The 20,004-nt window shown below is 39.4% G+C and overlaps 2 protein-coding genes across 10 annotated transcripts in view; one reads left to right on the top strand and one right to left on the bottom strand.

The window, feature by feature from the left end:
- Positions 1-10,809, bottom strand: part of BBS9 (Bardet-Biedl syndrome 9) — a 432,945-nt gene extending 422,136 nt beyond the window's left edge. For 7 of the 8 annotated variants that reach the window (XR_012638234.1, XR_012638233.1, XM_074945360.1 and 4 more), the window contains exons 1-5: positions 10,463-10,809; positions 8,247-8,369; positions 5,577-5,727; positions 4,271-4,335; positions 1,874-1,987 (exon numbers count right to left, since the gene is read on the bottom strand). Coding sequence is in view for 6 of the 8 variants with exons in the window: in XM_074945360.1 (XP_074801461.1) it covers positions 1,874-1,987; positions 4,271-4,335; positions 5,577-5,727; positions 8,247-8,358 (442 nt within the window). In the remaining 2 variants the exon portion in view is untranslated. Of the gene's footprint in view, positions 1-1,873; positions 1,988-4,270; positions 4,336-5,576; positions 5,728-8,246; positions 8,370-10,462 lie in introns of those variants that run through there. The other variant, XM_074945362.1, reaches the window with a different exon arrangement.
- Positions 10,810-11,107: 298 nt separating this feature from the next.
- The window catches only part of NT5C3A (5'-nucleotidase, cytosolic IIIA), a 35,622-nt gene continuing 26,725 nt past the window's right edge, over positions 11,108-20,004 (top strand). The window contains exon 1 of one of the 2 annotated variants that reach the window (XM_074945365.1): positions 11,108-11,370. In XM_074945365.1, the coding sequence (XP_074801466.1) occupies positions 11,233-11,370 (138 nt within the window). In that variant the 5' untranslated portion in view covers positions 11,108-11,232. The remainder of the gene's footprint in view (positions 11,371-20,004) is intronic. The other variant, XM_074945366.1, reaches the window with a different exon arrangement.

Raw genomic sequence — 20,004 nt, forward strand, 5'->3', positions numbered from 1 at the left:
TGTCATAATTACAGAGTTTCACACTGGCAGCACATTATGCTGGTGTTCCACAACTTGTATTAGCTACCAATCGGAATGCAAGATAATGATTTCAAACCATCTGTTATTTTGATGCTGCTGCTTTTTTGGGTCACTCTACCACAACTGCCATCAGCAGAGAAGCTTGAGTTGGAGTTCCCCACTAAAAGGGAGAAAGTGGTTGGCAGTGCCCTGCAGAAGGGGTCTTCCACTTTGGAATTCTGATCAAACAAGTTGGGGCGTGAGCTCAAATTTGTCAACTTTCTAGACAAACAGGAAAGTGCATTTTTTGGGGTCGGGGGGGGGGGTCCTCTCAAGGAGAGGACTGGAGAGGTTTGGGCTCATTTTACTCCCGAATATTTCTGTCAGCCCTTAACAATGTATTGTTATTTGTGTTGTGTGTTTTTATTTTATGGAATGGATGACTAGACATTGAATAGTCATCTAGAAAAAATTATGTATACAACCTCAAGTTAGGAACCACAATTTGTTTAGTTTCAATTCTTTTTATTTTCATCCTATAATTCACACTACCTTTCATTCAGGGGAAAATATAGGAGCCCTCTAGTGGTTAAACACATGTATATTTACATAAAGTCAGATTTTGATACCCCCTACTCAAAATGAGTAGCATTAACTTCACAAGTAGTCAAATTGATTTATGCAAATAATGGTTCAGTAAGGCCCCCAAACCTGCAAACACTTACATATGTGCATAAATAAAGCATGTGCAAAAAAGTATTTCCAGGATAACAGGAGCAAAGCATTTAAAATTTGGCTGCAGAAGTTAACTGAAGACTGTAATATACTGAACAACAAGATGTCTGCTTAACATTTCAAAGGATAACATTACATAGACTTTCTTTTAAAAAAGATTTAATAGGGCAGATGGAACAGAAAGGGGAGAAGCCAAAAAACAAACAAATACACACACAGCAGTCCGGAGAGTAAAGAGGACTACTCTATTTTCATTGTCCAATCTCGGCAAAATGCATACCATGACTTAAATGTATTAAAACAAGAGACATTTTCAACATCTGAATTTTTACAAGGAAAGAAAATTTGGGTTTTATTTGTTTTTTAATATAGTTTTAACATAAGTGTCCTTATGAGCCAATATCCTTATTTCAACACTTGACCTTTAATCACCCTAGTATACTCTGTATTTAACTTTCTTATTTTAGGTTCACTGATGTGTTAAAAACAAAAGCAAAATAAAAGATACTTCCTAACTGTTCCCATCCCAACTACTAATCTAAAGATGGCAGCACCACAAAAACTCCCAAAACAGAAGCTTACTAGCATTTTCAGAAGAGGCCCAGGACTGAATGAGCATCAAAATGAACTATACTTGAGGCCCTACTTAATTTGCAATATTGCGAATCTTGCAATATTAGGCTTCCACCACAATTTTATCTGCTGCCTGGGAGGCTGGGGGTCCTGCTGTCAGCCGGAGCCCCAGGCACTAATGACCATAATATTGTTGCAGCAAAATGTCCTGTTATCAAAAAAAATTAGTAGGCATAACATAATACCTGAGTGTTTATATTGTTCCAGAAAATTTCTCTTAAACAAAGAGGTCTTCTTTATTAATTGTGGTAATTTGAAAAAGCCAGAGGTCTATTATTACTTTTCAGCTATTTTCCATGTCTTGTACGCAACTCAGCCACAATTATTTGACAATCATTCCGCAATTGAAGTAGAGCTTTAAGTATTCTTCGATTCCTAGACATTCCCTGCTAAATGTAACATAGCCCCAAAGTGGGAAAGCTTGCATATGCCACAAGCCCACGTTGTTCTTGATCAATGAATAAACTTTAATCCACAGGCTAAAATTCACTTAGAATTAATTTACCTTTCACACCACCAAATGGTCCATAAGTCATGTTGCAGGCTGTTCTCTGAAGATTGTGTTCATACATAAGTTTGATCTGATACTGGTTCCCATGTTCCACATTTCCCAAAGTTCCTATGAAAAAACAAGGAACAATATAGATGTCTAATTTTTAACTTGTGGTCCACATGAAGGAAAAACAGGAACTTTTTTAGATTATTTAAGAACATTATATGCGGAGGCCTTATCTATTATTAGTTGCTTTGGTATGGGTCTGAGGGTTGACAATGATATATTTTTAGGAAAGTGGCAAACGTGTTTATTATTTGTACATCAGCAGTATCTAGAGGCCAAAACCAGGAGTGGGGTTCCATTATACTAAGCACTGTATAAAACAAAATAAGAGACAGTGCCTGCCCTGAAGAAGACTATTTGAGCAAAGGACTCTCACATCTTTCCACAGTATATGGTTCAGCCATGTAATCAGAAATGAATTTACTCACCCAAAGAAGGCAAAACAAAATGTTTTGCATTACGATTCTGTAGTTCTAGGATCCAACAAACAAAGTATGTCTCGCAATTTGTTTCAGCCAAAACATCTTAATCTCCTTAAGAGAGACTCTAAATTACGCCACATCCGCTCTTGACTCTATTTTTGCAGTATGTTTCTAATGGTTGACAGAGAACTGATAATTACCCAAATAGTAACTCAGTGTAGTGCTGGACGCTGCAGATGCCATATACATATTTTGTTAATCCCCGGACATGATAACAACTTCAAGCTCCTGCAGATAGATGCCTGGAGATATTTCAGAAGTATATAATCTATATCTCAGAGGTATCTACAAGAGCTTAAAGTTGGTATATTTGGGGAATTAATAAAATTTGAAAAAAATCACACTGTCAAAATTTGGAAAATCTCTTAAGAACCAGAATAGTAAGTTTAGAACTGTGGTTGATGCAATGCTCAACAAAGTAAGGACAATGTAGTCTAAAATGGACCTTAGCATCATTTGAAGTGCCTATATTCCATGCTGCATCATCTAAACTGAATCCAACCATTGTTGATTTGAGCTTTTCTGCCTTGAGCCCTGCAGCTCCAAAAGTTTCCTCCCACCCCATTTTATACTATTAGCTGCCCCAGAACCCAGCTCTACTACACCAACAAAGTGAGCACAAAGTTTCCAATAGTGAACAAACCTGTACACCACCACTTGTTCAGCTACAGACTACCTGACAGTGGATCCAACAGTAAGAACAGTAATAAGCCTAACTTTCTGTAATCCTTTGTGAGATGTTAATATAGTCTGGTCAAGATTAAGGAGGATCCTTTTGGCCTACAAATTGGGGATTATTTCAAAAAATCTCTAAAACTGAAGTCATGTTTATGTAACTATGTAAGAAATGTTGAAAAATGAGGCAAATTCCTCATGTTCCAGTTTATGCAGAACTCCAGCAAAAGAAGTTTCTTTTGTTTTGTGCATCTTAGAGATCCAAGAATTCAGTTTCATATTTGATTACGTAATGCAAACAGTACAGCTGCATCAGTTCTGTCACATTCAGACCTTCTACACACTAAAGGAGGGGAAGAATAAGCAGGTTTACCCTTTCATTTTGCTATTCTGGCCTCCTTGCCTTCACTAATTCATCTTCCCCAGAGCCTCTCTTATTTTAAGGCAAGTATCAAGCATTTAATGTTTAATAAAATTTAGTTCATTTTCTAAAACAATTATATTTACAGGGCATCTTTATCTGCCAACAGTTTGTTCATTAGAGCTCTGTGCATCAGCTTCTGTACTCAAAGTTGTAACATAAGAAGCTTTTATTGACAAACACACACTACTATTGACACATTTCTGTTGACAAACACACACATTTGCTTTTCCATGCACAAGTTTAATATTAATCTTCCACATGCGCTCTAAAATAATCCTCTGAATGGTAAAGCTAGTTACAAAGCTCAGAACGTGCCAAATGGTTCAGCAGCAGAGCTACTGCTTCCACAAGGTAGATCTGCAATATCACTCTTCAAGCAAAGGAGAACTTGGAATGTTGCAGAGGTAACACTAGTGCTTCTCTTTGAAGAGCGCAGTCTACATAACTACAACTCATCAGTGCCTTGGCACAGAACAATTCAGCACACTCAGAGCAAGCTGCCTGCTCTCTATTAGCCAGAGGGTACATTTTATACATAATTGCTACTGTATGACAAAGAAGGACCAAGAGTGTGTAAGAGAAGAAACATCAGTCCAGAATGTTGAGAGTCCTTCAAACACTTTGATTGTGACTTTGCACTGTCAGTACCACAGAAACTTCTCACTACATATGCCTAGTCAGACCAGATAGCTAAACTGATCAATAGCACACAAAAAAGGCAGACAGAGAGATAGACAGCTATTCTGGGCAGTTTTTTTTTACCTGAGACAGCATACACACACAGTTTTCTGCAATGCAGTACAGCCAGATGAAGTAGTTCAGTACCACTGACAATGAGGGGAGTGGGGGGGGGGAGAAAAAAAAGAAGAAAATTTGCAAGTGAGTTTCCAGTAAACTGCAGCACTGAGGGCCTAATCTAAGACACACTAAAGTCAATGTAAAGCCTCCTGGTGGACTTCCCTGTGCTTTGGATCAGGCCCCCAAATTCTCAAATGTTAATTACCAGCCAAATGAAATATTGTGCAACTAAATTATCTCTCAGAATTAAAACATCTGAAATTATATTTGATAGCTAAGAGTTGTTAAGTTCTCAGTAGATCCCTAAGAGACATTTTGCAGATGTGAGCACATGAAGCATGCAAGCTTTTTCTGATTCAGCGTGATCCTGTTATCTAACAAGCTACTACTAATACTTCCAGTGAGAATAATAGTAGGGGGCAAATGTGTGATTGTCACTTTAGATGAGCATCATTTGATAGATATGGATGCTACTTTACAGTTTGTATGAGACACAGTTTAGTAACAGTAGACTGAATCAGTTAATCCACAATACAAAATTAAACCCTCATTATACTAAGATAGTCACAATATTTTGTATTCTGTGCCCATCCTCGATACACAAATAATCTCATTTACTGCAAAGAAAAGAGCTCTTGCACTATAATAAAATAATTAATTAATAATAAATAATTAAAAAGTAATAATAATAGCAGCAGCAGCCACCTTTGGCTAGTTCCAATACCATAAGACATTGCTGCATCTGTGCAGCACCTTCAAGAACACCCAATTAAGAAATGAATGGTGTTAAGAACAGAGATAGGCACTACTCTTAAATTGGCTTATAACAAATAAAATAGCTTGCAAAGCAACATGGCTGCTGCATACGTAGTAGACAAGTACTTTTTTAAAGAAGCACAGCAATGTTTATATGCAGCATCAGAACAGAAGTAGAGGACATTTGGGGATTTTAATATAACCTAGACTAAGATTTTACCTTAATGAGCATAAACATTTTTTTCCATTTATGCTCTATACTATATAAATCAATAAGCAGATGAAATGCATAATTCAGAGTTCATGATTTTTTTTTTAAATGGTTGTAAGAGTCAAACACTGCAGTGCCAAGAAGGAGATGTGGATTCAAATGAGATAGTTCAAACCAAACCCCCGGCACATTACAAAATTGATCTAGATGGTCTTTAGGGAGGCAAGTTAGCTACTATGACAAATTAGCCTAAAGCCTCCTAATTAGCGTAATCATTATCAGCAACATGGACTGTTTACTTACGAAACAAATTTTCCTACTTCCACCTGGAGTATTGAATCTCGCAGTTGCACTTCCAGGAGCAAATCTTCAGCTTGCATTCCATCTCCAGGTTTGACAGGGTGAGGATTAAAGATTCGAAGATATCCAATATAACTGCCAACAATTATTTTATCTGCAGAAAAATGTCCAACAAGAGGAAAATTAAAAATAGAGAAGTAAATGTTCTGCATATGTGCTTAAAAGTGTACCCCTAAAATGATGGGATGTTTACACATAATTATGCTGATGTTCTGCAGCCTAAATACCGAACCTGCTTAAATATTTCAACAGTGAGAACGAGGAAGCGATAGTTCTCAAACTCCAGTCCAGTCTCCGAAATCCACTCTCTGAGTGTAGCCAGTACCTCCAAATGTTCAGTTCTCAAGTCTTAGAGATTTGGCAACGCTCTTCTCACCAAACAAGCAGCAGAATGTTGACTTTTAAAAATCTGGTAACAATGTTATAGATGCTATCCAGATGAGAAACTGAAGTCTGATTATTACTTTTTCAGGTCAATGTATCAAAAACGTAGAATGGGCCAAATTTAGGCTTGACATAAGTGGGTGAAACTCCCCTTGACTTTATTAAAAAAAAAAAAAAAAAAAAAGGAGTACTTGTGGCACCTTAGAGACTAACAAATTTATTTGAGCATAAGCTTTCATGAGCTACAGGTCACTTCATCGGATGCATTCAGTGGAAAATACAGTGTGGAGATTTATATACACAGAGAACATGAAACAATGGGTGTTACCATACACACTGTAACGAGAGTGATCACTTAAGGTGAGCTATTACCAGCAGGACAGCGGGGGGGTGGGGGTGGAATAGTGGATTTGGTTCAGGATTCCTATAGTAATAATATTTATTATGAAATAGTATTTAATAAAAGTCAGCAAAGATTCTTAAGAAACACAAATCTGAAGTAAGTAAACAAAAATGATTACAGAACGTCCCCTGTACCTGAGGAGATCAGTTCTGCTCACAACCTCCAGAGATGACACTAACATTTATCTCCTCCAGACATCGATCTGCATCTGAGATGTATCCAATAAATCCTGTCCATAAGTTACATGGACATACTCATAATATAAAAGATCTGACTGTTTCAGAGTGGAGGCAGCCAAGGTTTACCAGGCTTTTAGCCATTTGGAACAGTTCCACAGGACCCCATTTCACACAGGTGGAGAAGCAGGCAGCTATCTTCACCTCTACTGTAGCAAACAACATTCATGCTGCAATTCATTCAACTCAGAGCGTGACCTCTGCCCCTTGCACTCTAATCTCTACCTCATCCATTTCTGTCACAATTTATCTGTATATCACACTGACAGATGAAGATGCAGTCATGAAGACATTTGTATGTCCCTTAGCTCCCTAAAGCTACCTCATTTACACATTCTTTACAAAATATTTTTCTTACATTTGATAAACTTGCCTAAAGAGGGATTTTTTTTTCCTTCATCCAGATGTGCAGGCAGTCAGGTTTATCTCTTATTTTATTTACTTTTGATCAAATTCCATACCAAAGGGTACCCCATCAAGTGCTCTGGCCACCCATAACATATTTATAGACCATGGAACATAGTAAATGCAAAGTAAAACGATTGACCAAAGTAGCAATACTTCTTCCTCCCACCTTAGCACTATTGAATATCCGGTAATATGACCTATACAGTTTAAGCTCTTCTCCCCAGCAACAGCACTTTCCCACTAGACGGAAATTCCACCTTCAATTGCCTCAGCTAATACCTGCTCAGAAAGATGATTTTTGGGCATGCTACAAAACCTAACAAATTCCAGCTATTTCAAGACATTTCAAAGGAATAACCAAAATAAATTGGTTAGTCTCTAAGGTGCCACAAGTACTCCTTTTCTTTTTGCAAATACAGACTAACACGGCTGCTACTCTGAAACCAAAGGAAAGGAGAACACTCTGTCAGCAGCTCCCCCCCCTTTTTTTTTTTTTTTTGAAAGAACAAGTCGGGGGGGAAATCAAGCGCAAAGACTTTTTCTGATTACAACTGAGGCAGAATGGCACAGAAAGGCAGTCTCACGTAAGCAGATCCCAAAACATTTAGGGATTTATAGGTCAAAACTAACACTTTAAAACTCTTGGTAGCAGGTCCCAAACGCAACCCTAGCTACTTCAAACCCAAGCTGACATCAAACATAACCTCTCATGGTTGAGTTAGTACTAGCTTCATTAAACTAGCAGTTACTTTCTTGAACTTCCCACCAAAAGATGCCCAAAACTGTATTTTGCAATTATACTTGATAAGTGTTTTTCCCCTTCAAGTGTATGGCAATGTTTTCAACAATTCTTTAATACTGTACACACTGAGGTAATATTAAAAATATGAAAATGGTGCCACATACTTGTGAAAAAATGCCACTTACATGTTCCAGGCTCTAGCAGGGTTTCTTGAAAGCAATGACATCATATAAAATGAAATGATGCATTCTAGACTATCTAAGTGAACTCTGAAAACAAAAAGAAAAGGGGCAGGGGACAAAGTGTAGTAGTATATGCCAAATGCCTCCTACTTCATCTTGTTAATAAGCATTTAGCATATGTTGCTGGAGTCAATAAAATTTTCAGGCATGTTTATGTCACCTTTAAAATCTGAACGCCAACTCAGAATTTCTGTTTACCTTGTCCACTGCCGCTGTTGTCAACATCGGCTACACATAAACACCCTTGATCAAATTCTTCTTTTTCTCCAAGAGCTGTTGACCACCAATCTCGGGCTTTAAATAAAGACATTCTCCTTCACGCTAAAAGGAAACAGACTCTGGGGTAAAATCCATATTTTTCATATCAAGTTCTACAGATCATGTTAGCTTTTCTAGGAAGCATAGTAACCTAAATTATTTTTGCTTTGATTCCACATCAGATCAGCACAAAAACAAATTAAATCAGGAATTCTAAATATTTGTGAGGTGATGTCCCTGTGGCACTCGTTGCCAGGGGATGTTGTGAAGGCCAAAAAAACTGTAAGTAGGTTCAAAAAAGAATTAGAAAAGTTCATGGAGGGTAGGTCAATCAATGGCTATTAGCCAAAATGGTCTATGGTCTAGGTGTCCCTAAGCACCTGACTGCCAGTTGTCGGGACTGGACCACAGCGGGATAGATCACTTGGTAACTGCCCTGTTCTGCTCATTCCCTTTGAAGCATCTGACATTGGCCATTGTCAGAAGACAGGCTACTGGGCTAGACAGACCTTTGGTCTGACCCAGTATGGCCATTCTTATGTTCTTATATCATCATACACTTTTCAAATGGAGCATATTTTTCAGAAACATTAGTTTGTACAAGATTCATAAGTTAATAATAATTAACAGCATATTATAGAAACTTAAGGTGGGAGATGGAGTCCACACAAAATCCGACAAGCAAAATTTAAAAAAAAAAAAAAAAATACTTGGTAGGTATAAAAGTTCTGTTATGTCTATTCTTGGGACTTCAATCACACAGCTTAAAAACACTATGAAATGGATCAAGCCATAAATGATTTTACTGTCTTTGCAGGGCTCCTTGTACCTGACTATATCACAGAACCCATTTCAGGACCTGGACATCATTAACAAAAAGACATTTCTCACTCAAATACAAGAACCATTTTCTAAAAAGCGCTCTTGAAAATTAATCTAAGCAGACTCCTTGCATTATTCTAGCACCTTTTATATGTCAAAGAATTATCCTTGCAGCTGCTTGGCTAGGTAGCTGTCCCTTTAAAAGAGTACCAGCCTAACACCATACAGGAGAGGGGCTCTTTCCAAAGGAGGTTTCTCCTCTGATTCAAGGGATCAAAAGAATCATCAGCTTGGTCTAGTTTTCCTAAACAGCAGCTTATTTCTCAGAGCACACCAAGATAAAAACAAATCAGCATCAAGACCTCCACTGTATAATCGCTTTGAAGAAGATGCCCTCATTACATGAGTGAGGGACTCTGTCCGATAGTAGAAAAGCCGATTTGTGCCCTACCTGCCTGCTGTTATCTTGGGTGGAGGGGTGGGGAGGGCGTGGAAGAGACTGGAGAGAGGATAATTCTTTTGTAGGCAGTGTGATATGTATAAGATTGCCATTGTTTAAATCCATATGTTGTCTTTTTAAAGCATTAGGTACAAGATTGAATCTCAATAATTAGATTTAGTTACACACCATGCAGAATACACAACAATTCTTGAATTATTTCTTAACTTTTTTTAGTATTTATTTTCACTATTTTTAAAAAAGAACTGCTATGATGCCTGTTGCCTTAGCACTCAAGCATTGTTAGTTTTATTTATTCTAAATTAAAAAAATACAAACAACACCATGCTAACCAAAACAGCCAACCTAAGGCCTGTTGCCTGTAAGGAGGGTATAAAGCTCCAAAATATAAACTATTTAATGACTAGCAACAAAACACATACAAACCTTTAACTAAACTGGATAAACTTCTACTTTACATAAATCAACATTCATACAAAAGTACTGCAGGGCATTTTACTGGGTTAATAACACAGTCATGGGAGAGAGCAGAAGATGGGGATTAAGTAGGATGATCTGGGAATTATTTTCCCCTAATGCCCTACTGACATCTTTTGATTATTGCCTCTGCTTCTCCTCACTGTAAGGTGAGTAGAGAATTTCTGAGCGAAAATAACAGGGAAAATATAAGCACCACTTTATATTTTTCATAGATATGGGAAGGGGTGACACTACACAGGGCTCGTCCATCTCCATCACCCAGCCAGTGCAGAACCCGTGCGTTTGCGAGCGTGGGCTTCCTCCACTCTAGTTGTAAAGCTCCCAAGCGACAGGGCTGCAAGTTTCCAGGCACTGCACGAACCATTGCCTTGCATGAGACAAGCGGGCTACTCACCAGACCCGTCCAAGCAGGGGCCTCTGCACCCCCAAGTACCTGCCCTGGAAACTGACCAGCAGCCACGGCGGAGGAGGCGTCTACATTAGGGGCGTGCGCGAGCAGAGAGGTGCGGGTCCCTCCCAAGCTCCGGCCCTGGGGCTCAGCGGGTCCCCGAGGACGGAAATCAACAGGCGCCAGCCGGCTCAGCCCTCCCCGCTCGCAGCCCCGCCGACGGGACAGGGCGCGGGGTGGAGGAGGGAGAGCCGCTGCTCAGGGGGAGGCTGCAGGCGACACCAGCTGCCCCGCTCCGCCAGCCGCGGCGGCCATCTTCGCGCCCGTTGTCATAGCACTTTAACAACCAACCCCGCTCCCTGAGAGCGGGGACCGGAAGCAGAAGGGGGGTCTGCCCCGGGGCATCCCGGCAGATGTAGTTTGGAAGACACGAGAGTGGCCCTGATAGGGCGGGTGGGGTTGTACCATTTCCTGAGGGAGGGGAGAGCAGCTCCCCTCTTCCGAGAGCAGCCAGACCCGGAGCCATTTCAGCTGCATTTCTCTTTTGACGTATGGAGAAAACGACGCCGTATGGAAGCGCCACAACCTGCCAGGGGGGAAGAGGGAGGCTGATAAAACTCCCCCTCTGAATGGTCTTTCCCAACGTCGTCCCCTCCTTCCCTCCTGTGTGGTAGCGTCGGGATCTCTCGGCCTCTGCCGCTTGCGGGCCCTCGTGTTGCTGTCGGGGGGACACCGAGACTTCGCAGCCCACCCTCCCCGCAGAGGGGGGAGCCGCCATGGACCGGACCGCGGTGGCCAAAATGGGAGCGGTGGCCAGCGCCAGCGTGTGCGCCCTGGTGGGGGGAGTCGTCCTGGCCCAGTACCTCTTCACCATGAAGAAGAAGACGGGCAGGAAGACCAAGATCATCGAGATGGTAGGTCCCAGCGGGACCGCGCGTCGCCCCGGACACCCTCCTGTCCCCGGCCCGGGGCCTGGGAGGGCTCCTGTCCCCGGGGTTGGGCTTGTCCGTCCTGGCAGCCGCCTGAGCCCCCACGTGCCCCTGGCCGTCTGTTTCGGCAGCTTCAGAACCTGCTCGCCCTGAGTCTGTGGGGAGGGGGAGTCCGAATCTATCCCTCGGTACGTCTACATAGGCAGGTGTGTGGGGATTAAAGTCCTTCCAGGTTCACGCTGGCGTGACAGGATCGGCTGGAGTCCTAGCGGGGGGATCCGCCGCTGGGCTCTGAGGCGCTGATGTGAGAACATCAGACTAGGTGGGGTTTTTGTGGTTTGCTTGTTTGCAAACTGGTCGCCAGGAGTGCTGGAAGAGTTTGTATAGTGAGGGTGCGGAGAGCCATTGAACCAAACTGCAAATGCTGTGTATGCTGGAAACCGCTTCAAGCCAGGGGGTTGCGGCAGCTCCCCTAGTTCCAGCACCTAGACTGGTTGCAGTTTTGCAGTGGAGTTGGTTGGGTGAGACGAAAAATGAGGAAGCGGTGAATGGAATGCTTGTGAAAGGCGTCCGCTCAACAGCTCTGCAAAGTGTAGTGCAAAACTGGTACAAATAAGTGTATTATCCATGCAAGCTTCATCCATACTGCCTCAGGCTCGTTCTGGAGTAGACAGCTCCAGTAACTGTCATTTGCTGCCCATGGTATATTTAGTAACTAGCCCTTTTACAGAGGCACTTGACAAAAGTACCAGTTGTTAACGTGGTTTTTGTGATATGGACACTTGTCCACTAAGAACTGGACTGAGACCACCAGCTTATTTCGCACCAGCCCTGTAATATGTATCAGGGGACTGCTGCCACTAGATTCCATTTAAGGCCTAGATTTTTATAATTATTCATACATAATTGGTTCTAACAGTTACCACAATTGTACATGCAAATAGTAAAATGTTCAGCTGTTCATTTGACTGTGCAATTACTCCCACCTGTATGTGCAAATCACATGTTTATCAAAACATGAATATCAGCAAAAATCCACTGTGTGCTATCACTAATCTCCCTGAACCATCTCATCCCCCCCCCCCCCCGTGAAAAATCTTTACATGCCACATGCAATGTATAGAACGTATGGGGTTTTGTTTTTGTTTTGTATGGTTTTGGTTTCCTGTTACAGCTGCTTGTGGAGGTATGGAAGTTGAGGTTTGTAGCTTCAGATAGCTCTACTTTCCTAAAATATTTGGAAAGAGGGTAGGAGGATTTAAATAAGACTTTGTAAAATGTGCTATTGACACTGAAAATTAAAATTAATAAACTAAATTATAAATGCTGTTTTTCTTAAATGTTGTTACTGGTAGGTTATCTTTGTTTATTGCTTATAGCAGTTTTGTAAAATTCAGACTACTGAAAATTAAGGCCCTGAACCCACAAACACTTAAGCAGGTACATAACTTTTCTTACATAAATAGTCACATTGACTTCAGTTGGACTGTGATTAAAGTTAAGCATGTTCCTAAGTATCAGTGGCTAAAATAGTTTTTTTTTTTTCCTTTAAATCTTTGCTGTTGGGTTATGTCTTTACAGGGGGGCATATAGTTTTTAATTACATCTACTAACTGATGTGAAAACCACAGACTCCCTTGTCTTCACTAAGACTTTACTTCGAGTTAGCTAACTCAGGTTAAGAACACTCCTTTTCTTTGTTTTTTGCTTGTCACTTTTGTTTGTAAGTGTTTGAAGGAAAACATAAGTTTCTGGAATGTTAGAATTAGAGTTTTGCAAATGAATTGGTTAGAAGAGGGCAAGTGAGGTGGTCAGAGATGCAAAATAACTACAGCTCATTCCATGGCTACAGAGATAAAGGAGTGTATTCTATGGATATGAATAATGAGTATATGTGAAGTATAAAAAGTGTTGAGGTATTTAAAATAAGGGGGGGGGAAAAAAAGGTAACACTACTTTTTTGGGAAGAGTTGTGTTAGCTGTCAATTGTGGCGAAACAAAGTAATTCTGCCCCAAAGAATGCAGGTCTTCCCAAATGAGTGGCAATAATGTTATACCGCACTACCATATATTTTGTTTATGCTATTCAGTGTTTCTCCTTTTGTATTGTGTTGTGGGTTTTAGTCTGTTCTTTTATTATATTTGATGTACATTAGTTACTATGGAAACAATGATGTCACATTAGCGTGAGGGGAGCTTGAAGACCTCCATAAGTGCAGGATGAAATCAATCTATTTCATTCTGTTTGAAATAAGGAATGTATAATACTTCACACTTACATAACATCTACCCTTCAAGCATCTCAAACTTAATTACAAAGATTCATGAGGCTTCCCAACACTCCTTGAGGTAAATAAGCATTGTTCTATCAATTTGATAAATAGGTAAACTGAGGTGCAGTGGTTAAATCACTTGTCCAGTGTGAGTGGCAATCAGGAAAAAGAATATGGGAGTCCTGCCTCCTACTCTCCTGCAGTAGCCAGTAGACACACTCCCTCTCCGATTAGCATGACCATGGCGTCAAGAGCATGGGAACTTTGAAAGATGTCCAATGTGATGGTCCATTTGAGAGAAGGAGAATTGTGAAGGGGAAGATTCTGAGCCTGATTCAAGTAGTGATTTGGAGAATATCTCTTGAGGAGTTAATGTTGGACCCACTCATGCAGCAGTGACCCTTAAAACCCTCTCATTACTGGTAATAAGAGTATTAACAGAACGGTTTTTAAATGTTTTTCATTTCAGTATTAAACATGGTTTAGCTGGCCAGTGGAGACCAGGCACTACCATTTTATAAACTATATTTTAGACTAGTGCCTACCTAGAATAATCATTTTACTGTGTAGAATGTTACATTCCCAAAGACATGCATAACTAAAACAAGTTGGCATTGCCTGAAGACTCTTCTAAGACCTGTGTCGAGTAGATAATTAGAAAATGGTTTGTAAAACTGGTCTATTCAGGCCAGGAAAAGCATATTTACACTATATTAGCATGAACTGTCTTTAAACATTTGTTCTCCTAACTGGCTTTTTCCACCCATTCTAGATGGGGTCCAACTAGGAGTTGAGACTTCAGACATTCTGTTTCTGTGGTCCAGAGTCCAAAATGCTCTTTTAGGCATTTTTGTCAAGTTCTAGAGACCTATGGGAGGAAAACTGTGGCCTCAAAACAAAATGCCAGAGTTCTGGGGTTTGTTCTAAAATAGGTACAAAACCTATTCGTATTTTCTCAGATAGGACTTTCTTTACCACAGTCAACTAAAGAATCAGTTTGATCTTCTCTTTCTACAATAGAACTTAGTCCAGTCAAGAAATGAAATTGATTAAACTTTTTTGGTTCAATACCAGTTTTGAAGTACAGCTTCTTATAAAACCTGGAAGGGTTGATGAAATCACCATTACTGACCTATCTTCTTTGAAAATTGATTCCTGGTAGTCTTAATAATTATCAATAAAATGTGCTAACATTTGCAATTTGAGCTCCAAATAGTAAAGGTCAGGATTCAGTGCATACAGTAATGTGATTTTTTTTTTTTTTTTTTGAAAGAACGTTAGGGCAGCTCTAACTTGTTACCAACACATTTTTGGTGAAAGAGATAGGAGGGTAGAAGATATGTCTGTAAAACAGTAAAATATTTTTTCAGTGATACTGTTCAATGTTCAATGATAATGTTAGTTTAAAAAAAAAAAAAGTTCTAGGCATATACCACATCAGTTCAGATTTTTTTTGTTGTTGCTAATTGCAGTTGCATTGTAATAAGTTACTCACTGGCTCCATTTTTCCTTGAATTATTCAGGTGATAATCTAATGCAGGAACTAAGTTGAAATCTATCTCAATGCTTTTATGACTAGGTTTTATGAATGAAATGGATGTTGGTTGGTTTTGCTTTTTTAAATTTATGTTCAAATGATAGAAAGTAAATTTAAATAAGTAATTTTCTTTTCATGAAAATAAACATTATTTCTTGAATAAGCTTTAGGCAAAAAACTGCTGTGACGAAACAAAGTCATTCTCTACAGTAGGCTTCCCCCCACCCCCCTTTTGATTTTTACCACTAGTTGTAACAATGAGAGTGCTAGCGTAGACCAGCTGCCAGTGTTTAAATCAGTATGTCACCTAACTTTAAGCAGGTTCAGATCACGGTAGTTCGTCTGTACTAGAGCTACTGTCAGTGGAAGTGAACTGGTGATTGTGGGGGAAAGTCTACTCCTTGTGGATTAAACAGTCAGTGGCTTTAAATGCACATGCAGTGTTTAAGGTACTTTAAAGCATCTGCTAGACTTTTAGTCTGAGAAGATCACTATTTCTAGAAATTGAGGTGCCAGCCTGTTGACATTCATAACTTTTATTCATTGCATGAGGAAGAATACATCAGCTTCCTCCCTGCATTGATTCGGTGCCTGTGCTACTTGACTTGACCAGCATTTCAAATGCTTCAGATAGGAGTAGTATGTATGTCTTTCAGATGTCTGACTTTACTGCTTCCTGTCCTGATACTCCACTCTAAGAAAAATAACTAAGCAGTTTTGGAGAAATCTCAGCTAAGCTGAAATGACGGGGAAGAGCGTATTATCAGTTCTTTACTGGATTCTGTGGTTTTTAATCAATCAGAGGAAGATATTAATATAGGGTTTTCCTTTCACTAGCTGGCTTAGGTGCAGTGCACACAATAAAACAGCAGATGGTACCAACTTGAATTTTAAAACCTTATGATACGCTGTATTAATCTAATATGACCACTTTCACTATATATATTTTATGGAGGTGTACAACTTCTAAACCAAAAAAAATAAAACTTGTCATTAAAGAAATGTACGTTCCTTCCCCACATCTCTGCCAACTATGCAAAAGATATTTTTATATATTTGATGGCATACATCCTTGAGTAGAGGTTTTTAGATGCGAACTAAGTCCTAAAACATAGAATTTGAAATGTTAAATTTTGTTTTTTATAAACTGTAGGTTTTCCATGATGATTTGTCAGTTAACACTCACAGATGCATAGGGTTTGCAAATACATAGGGAAAAAAAGAATTTTATTCTGTTTTATCAAGAATCAATAAAATTGAATCATTCTATTGTATTAAGTTATATAATTTCACTGGATAGAATTAAGCTGCAGAGAATTCATTCACTGATTGATTTTAAAGATGAAAGGGACTATTATAAACTAATCTGATCTCCTGTATAACATAGGCTAGAGAACCTCACCAAGTAAGTGCTGCATCAATCTCATAACTTCTGTTGGAGCTATAACACATCTTTTAGAGAGAGATACGTAGTCTGGATTTAAAGACTTTCAGTGATAGAAAACCACCACACCTCTAAGTAAATTGTTTGTGTTTAATTACCCTCACTTAAAAACTTGAACCTATTCTATTGAATTTTCATCCTGATCTCTTATCTCTCTCTTTCCATTTCACTAAGACCTTCTTGCCTGGGTTTTTCCACCTTCTTTAACAAGATAACATTAAAACTTGAAATACTTAGTTTTGAGGTGTTCAGGTAGATAAGCCAAACTTACAGCAGTAATTCCTGCTTTAATGTATTCACTTTAGTTCCTATTGAAGGTGATGGGTGGAGCTGTTATTTTTATGTTGGAAAGAGAGAGTGTTATTCAGTTTTCAAAGACAAATACGGATTTTGTAAAGGATGGACTGTACTCTGGAAATGTGGTGAATCAGGGTTATATAGTGAAGGAACCTGTTTTCTGTAGGATCCCTACCTTGCTTATTGCAGAAGCTGGAAGGTATGTGGTGAATGAACCCAGAGACTGCAGGAAGAGGAAAAAATGGTCTCATGCTTTTTTAAATTTTTTTATTTTATTTTATGGAGTTACTTTCTTAGATAGTTGGAAATGTCACGTGAATTGGATATCAAGTGGCAAAAAAAAGCCACTGACAAAGATGATATTACAAAAGAATCTAGAATGTTGACTATTTACAATTATATTTCCAGCAATGTAAATTACAGCTAATCAGAGTGGAATAATGTGGTAAGAGTTCGGGTTTCCCCTGGTTTCTGTGAAGATCCTGTTCATTTTTGGCACCAAGAGACACAGAGCTTCTGAGACTACATAGTAATAATAATGCACGTGGTTGTCCATGACCTACATCTTGTCTGTTATGCTTAAACAGTAGCACTGTGAAGTAATACTTGGTAAGATCTGTTGAGCTTCACAAATACTGTTACTATGTGGATTTTGAAATGGTTCTTTGTAGAGCCTTTCCATGGTTTGGTGTAAGACTTCTTTGATAGTTCTAATGCTTGTCAGCGTAACATATGTTTGGGTCTTGAACAAGGCCTGTTTTTCATCCCCCTTGTCTCTCTCCTTTCCTTCTTTGAATACTGACTTTTTGATCATTCACATACAGCTTATCCCTGGAAAAGGGACTATATTAAATTGAAATTATTTGGTATGATGTTGTTGTTGTATAATGGAATGGGTTGAGAACCAAAAAGAATTTATGCTACAGGGCTAATAGAGGCTTGGACTCCTGGATGGACACTGCACCCAGGCTGCCCGTTTGGAACTTTGGGGGGTTTGAATTTGTAGGATCGCTGGCTGGCTCCTGGAGACAGGGAGCAGGTCAGCGAGCTAGACTGACCATGAAGAGAAGCACTGTGGGGCTCCGATAAGACTAGGCTTTCTCTCCCAGTCCCTGAGTAAGAAGTAGAAGGGTTACTGAAAGCTGTTGTTATGGTGAAATTATGTTTAATCTGGTTAAATAAAAGTTGAATGGTTTTTCCAACCCAGAAGTCGGTGGTATAGTCAATCAGTGGGTTTTGAAGAGATCTGCAGGGCCTTGAAATAGGGTTAAGAGAAGCAGCTGGGATTGCCCAATATTTACAGGTGAGTGTTCTGAGGGGTAGAAATGCTGTTTTAGCAACCCGGAGACACTTGTGTTGAACAAGGTGTGTGCCTGGGAAGGACCGGTCATGTGACACCTGTTAAATTGTACCTCATCAAGAGTGCAATGGCTTTTCTTGATTTTGTTTAGTTCTGTACTGGTAACAGAATATTTTCTTTGCTATTTTCTCAAATGTTGGAAGCAGATCAGACTGAATTCCAATTCCCAGTCAAGCTCTAACTTATTGTTAAGGCTCTAGAGTGCAGTTCAAAGCAAGACATATCTTTACGCTTGCTTAAAAATACTAAAAATTAAGAGGTATGCTCATAGTAAGCTACAGTTCTGACACTATCCTTAACACCTAATGATTATGCATACAAATAGACAATTCTTGCTGACCCGCAGCCAGAGAACCTTAAATAGTGATATCTGTGTTGTAGTCTTCTTTGGATATCATGGTTTTAAGCAAGAAAGGTGACAGAAAGAAATATGTGTCTTCTGCTTTTATGTATTCCAAGATAAAAAACAGTTGGATAGTTAAACTAATAAAATATTTACAGTTTTACAACATTTATTTCTTAAAAGCAAAAAATACCTGTAGCACTTAATTATTTCTAGACTTTCTGGCATTTAAGATAGCTGAAGTAGCCGAGATATTCATATACAGTGAATGCCATAAAAATGTCTCTGTCCTTAACCCTGCTTCTTTTAATATTCTCCCTTCCTGTTACAAACATATTAGTTACCATTTAGCAACGTAAATATTAATTATTGTAATAATGAACTGCATTACTATGGTCAACTGTTTTGATATTTTCTGCACCCGTAATACCATTTTAAATGCAGATATAGGATAATCTCAGGCCTTTTGTTCAAATGGACTGGGGTCTTTCTGTTGAAGTTGGGCATGGAAAAATTGTCATGAAACTGGAGAGGAAGGAGGAGACCAGGCAGAATAGCAATTCCAGAGGCCCCTGTGCACTCCCTGCGTGATACAAAGGCAAGCTCTATTTCGGTTCTGAATAGCTGGTTGCAGAGGGAGTGTTCAGAGGCAGAACAGAGTGATTGGAGCAGGGGGACTTGACTCAGCATCTCCTGCTCCCCAGGTGGGTGCCCTATTGTACTACAGAGTCATTCACACTTTCATGGATCAAGTAACCAGGGATACCTATGAAGCGGTGGAGGGGATACATTTCATCACCATCCTAACCACACAGAGCCTGGTTCCTTGGAGTCGGCATGGGAAGTGTTTCAGAGTAGCAGCCGTGTTAGTCTGTATTCGAAAAAAGAGTAGCTCACAAAAGCTTATGCTCAAACAAATTTGTTAGTCTCTAAGGTGCCACAAGTACTCCTTTTCTTCATAGGAAGTGTGAAATTCACCCTTAGTGTTACTAGATTATCTGAAGGAACTTTTTAAGGAGACATACTATAAGGGATCCTAAAAGATAAGAAAGGAACTAATTTGATAGCCTTAGTAGGTAACTTTATCTGTAATATGTTAACACCATTACATTCCTACACAAGTATTTAGCATGTAGCTTGATGTCTAGGACTGCATTGTGGATTAAACTTTGGCCTGGGGATTTTAGTTCCAAATTGGGTCTCGCAGCTCTACTTTTCAAGGGTCAGAGTTTATTTGATCTAGATACAGCATTCTTAGACTCAGTGATTTTTAAGCAGATTTTTTTTCTACTGGTAGATAAGAGAAAAAGAGAATCAGCAACAACCATTTCTGTGCAGACCTTAGGTAATCTAAATTTCACTCTA

Source organism: Natator depressus, chromosome 2 (assembly GCF_965152275.1).
Source record: "Natator depressus isolate rNatDep1 chromosome 2, rNatDep2.hap1, whole genome shotgun sequence".
Taxonomy (NCBI): Eukaryota; Metazoa; Chordata; order Testudines; family Cheloniidae; genus Natator; species Natator depressus.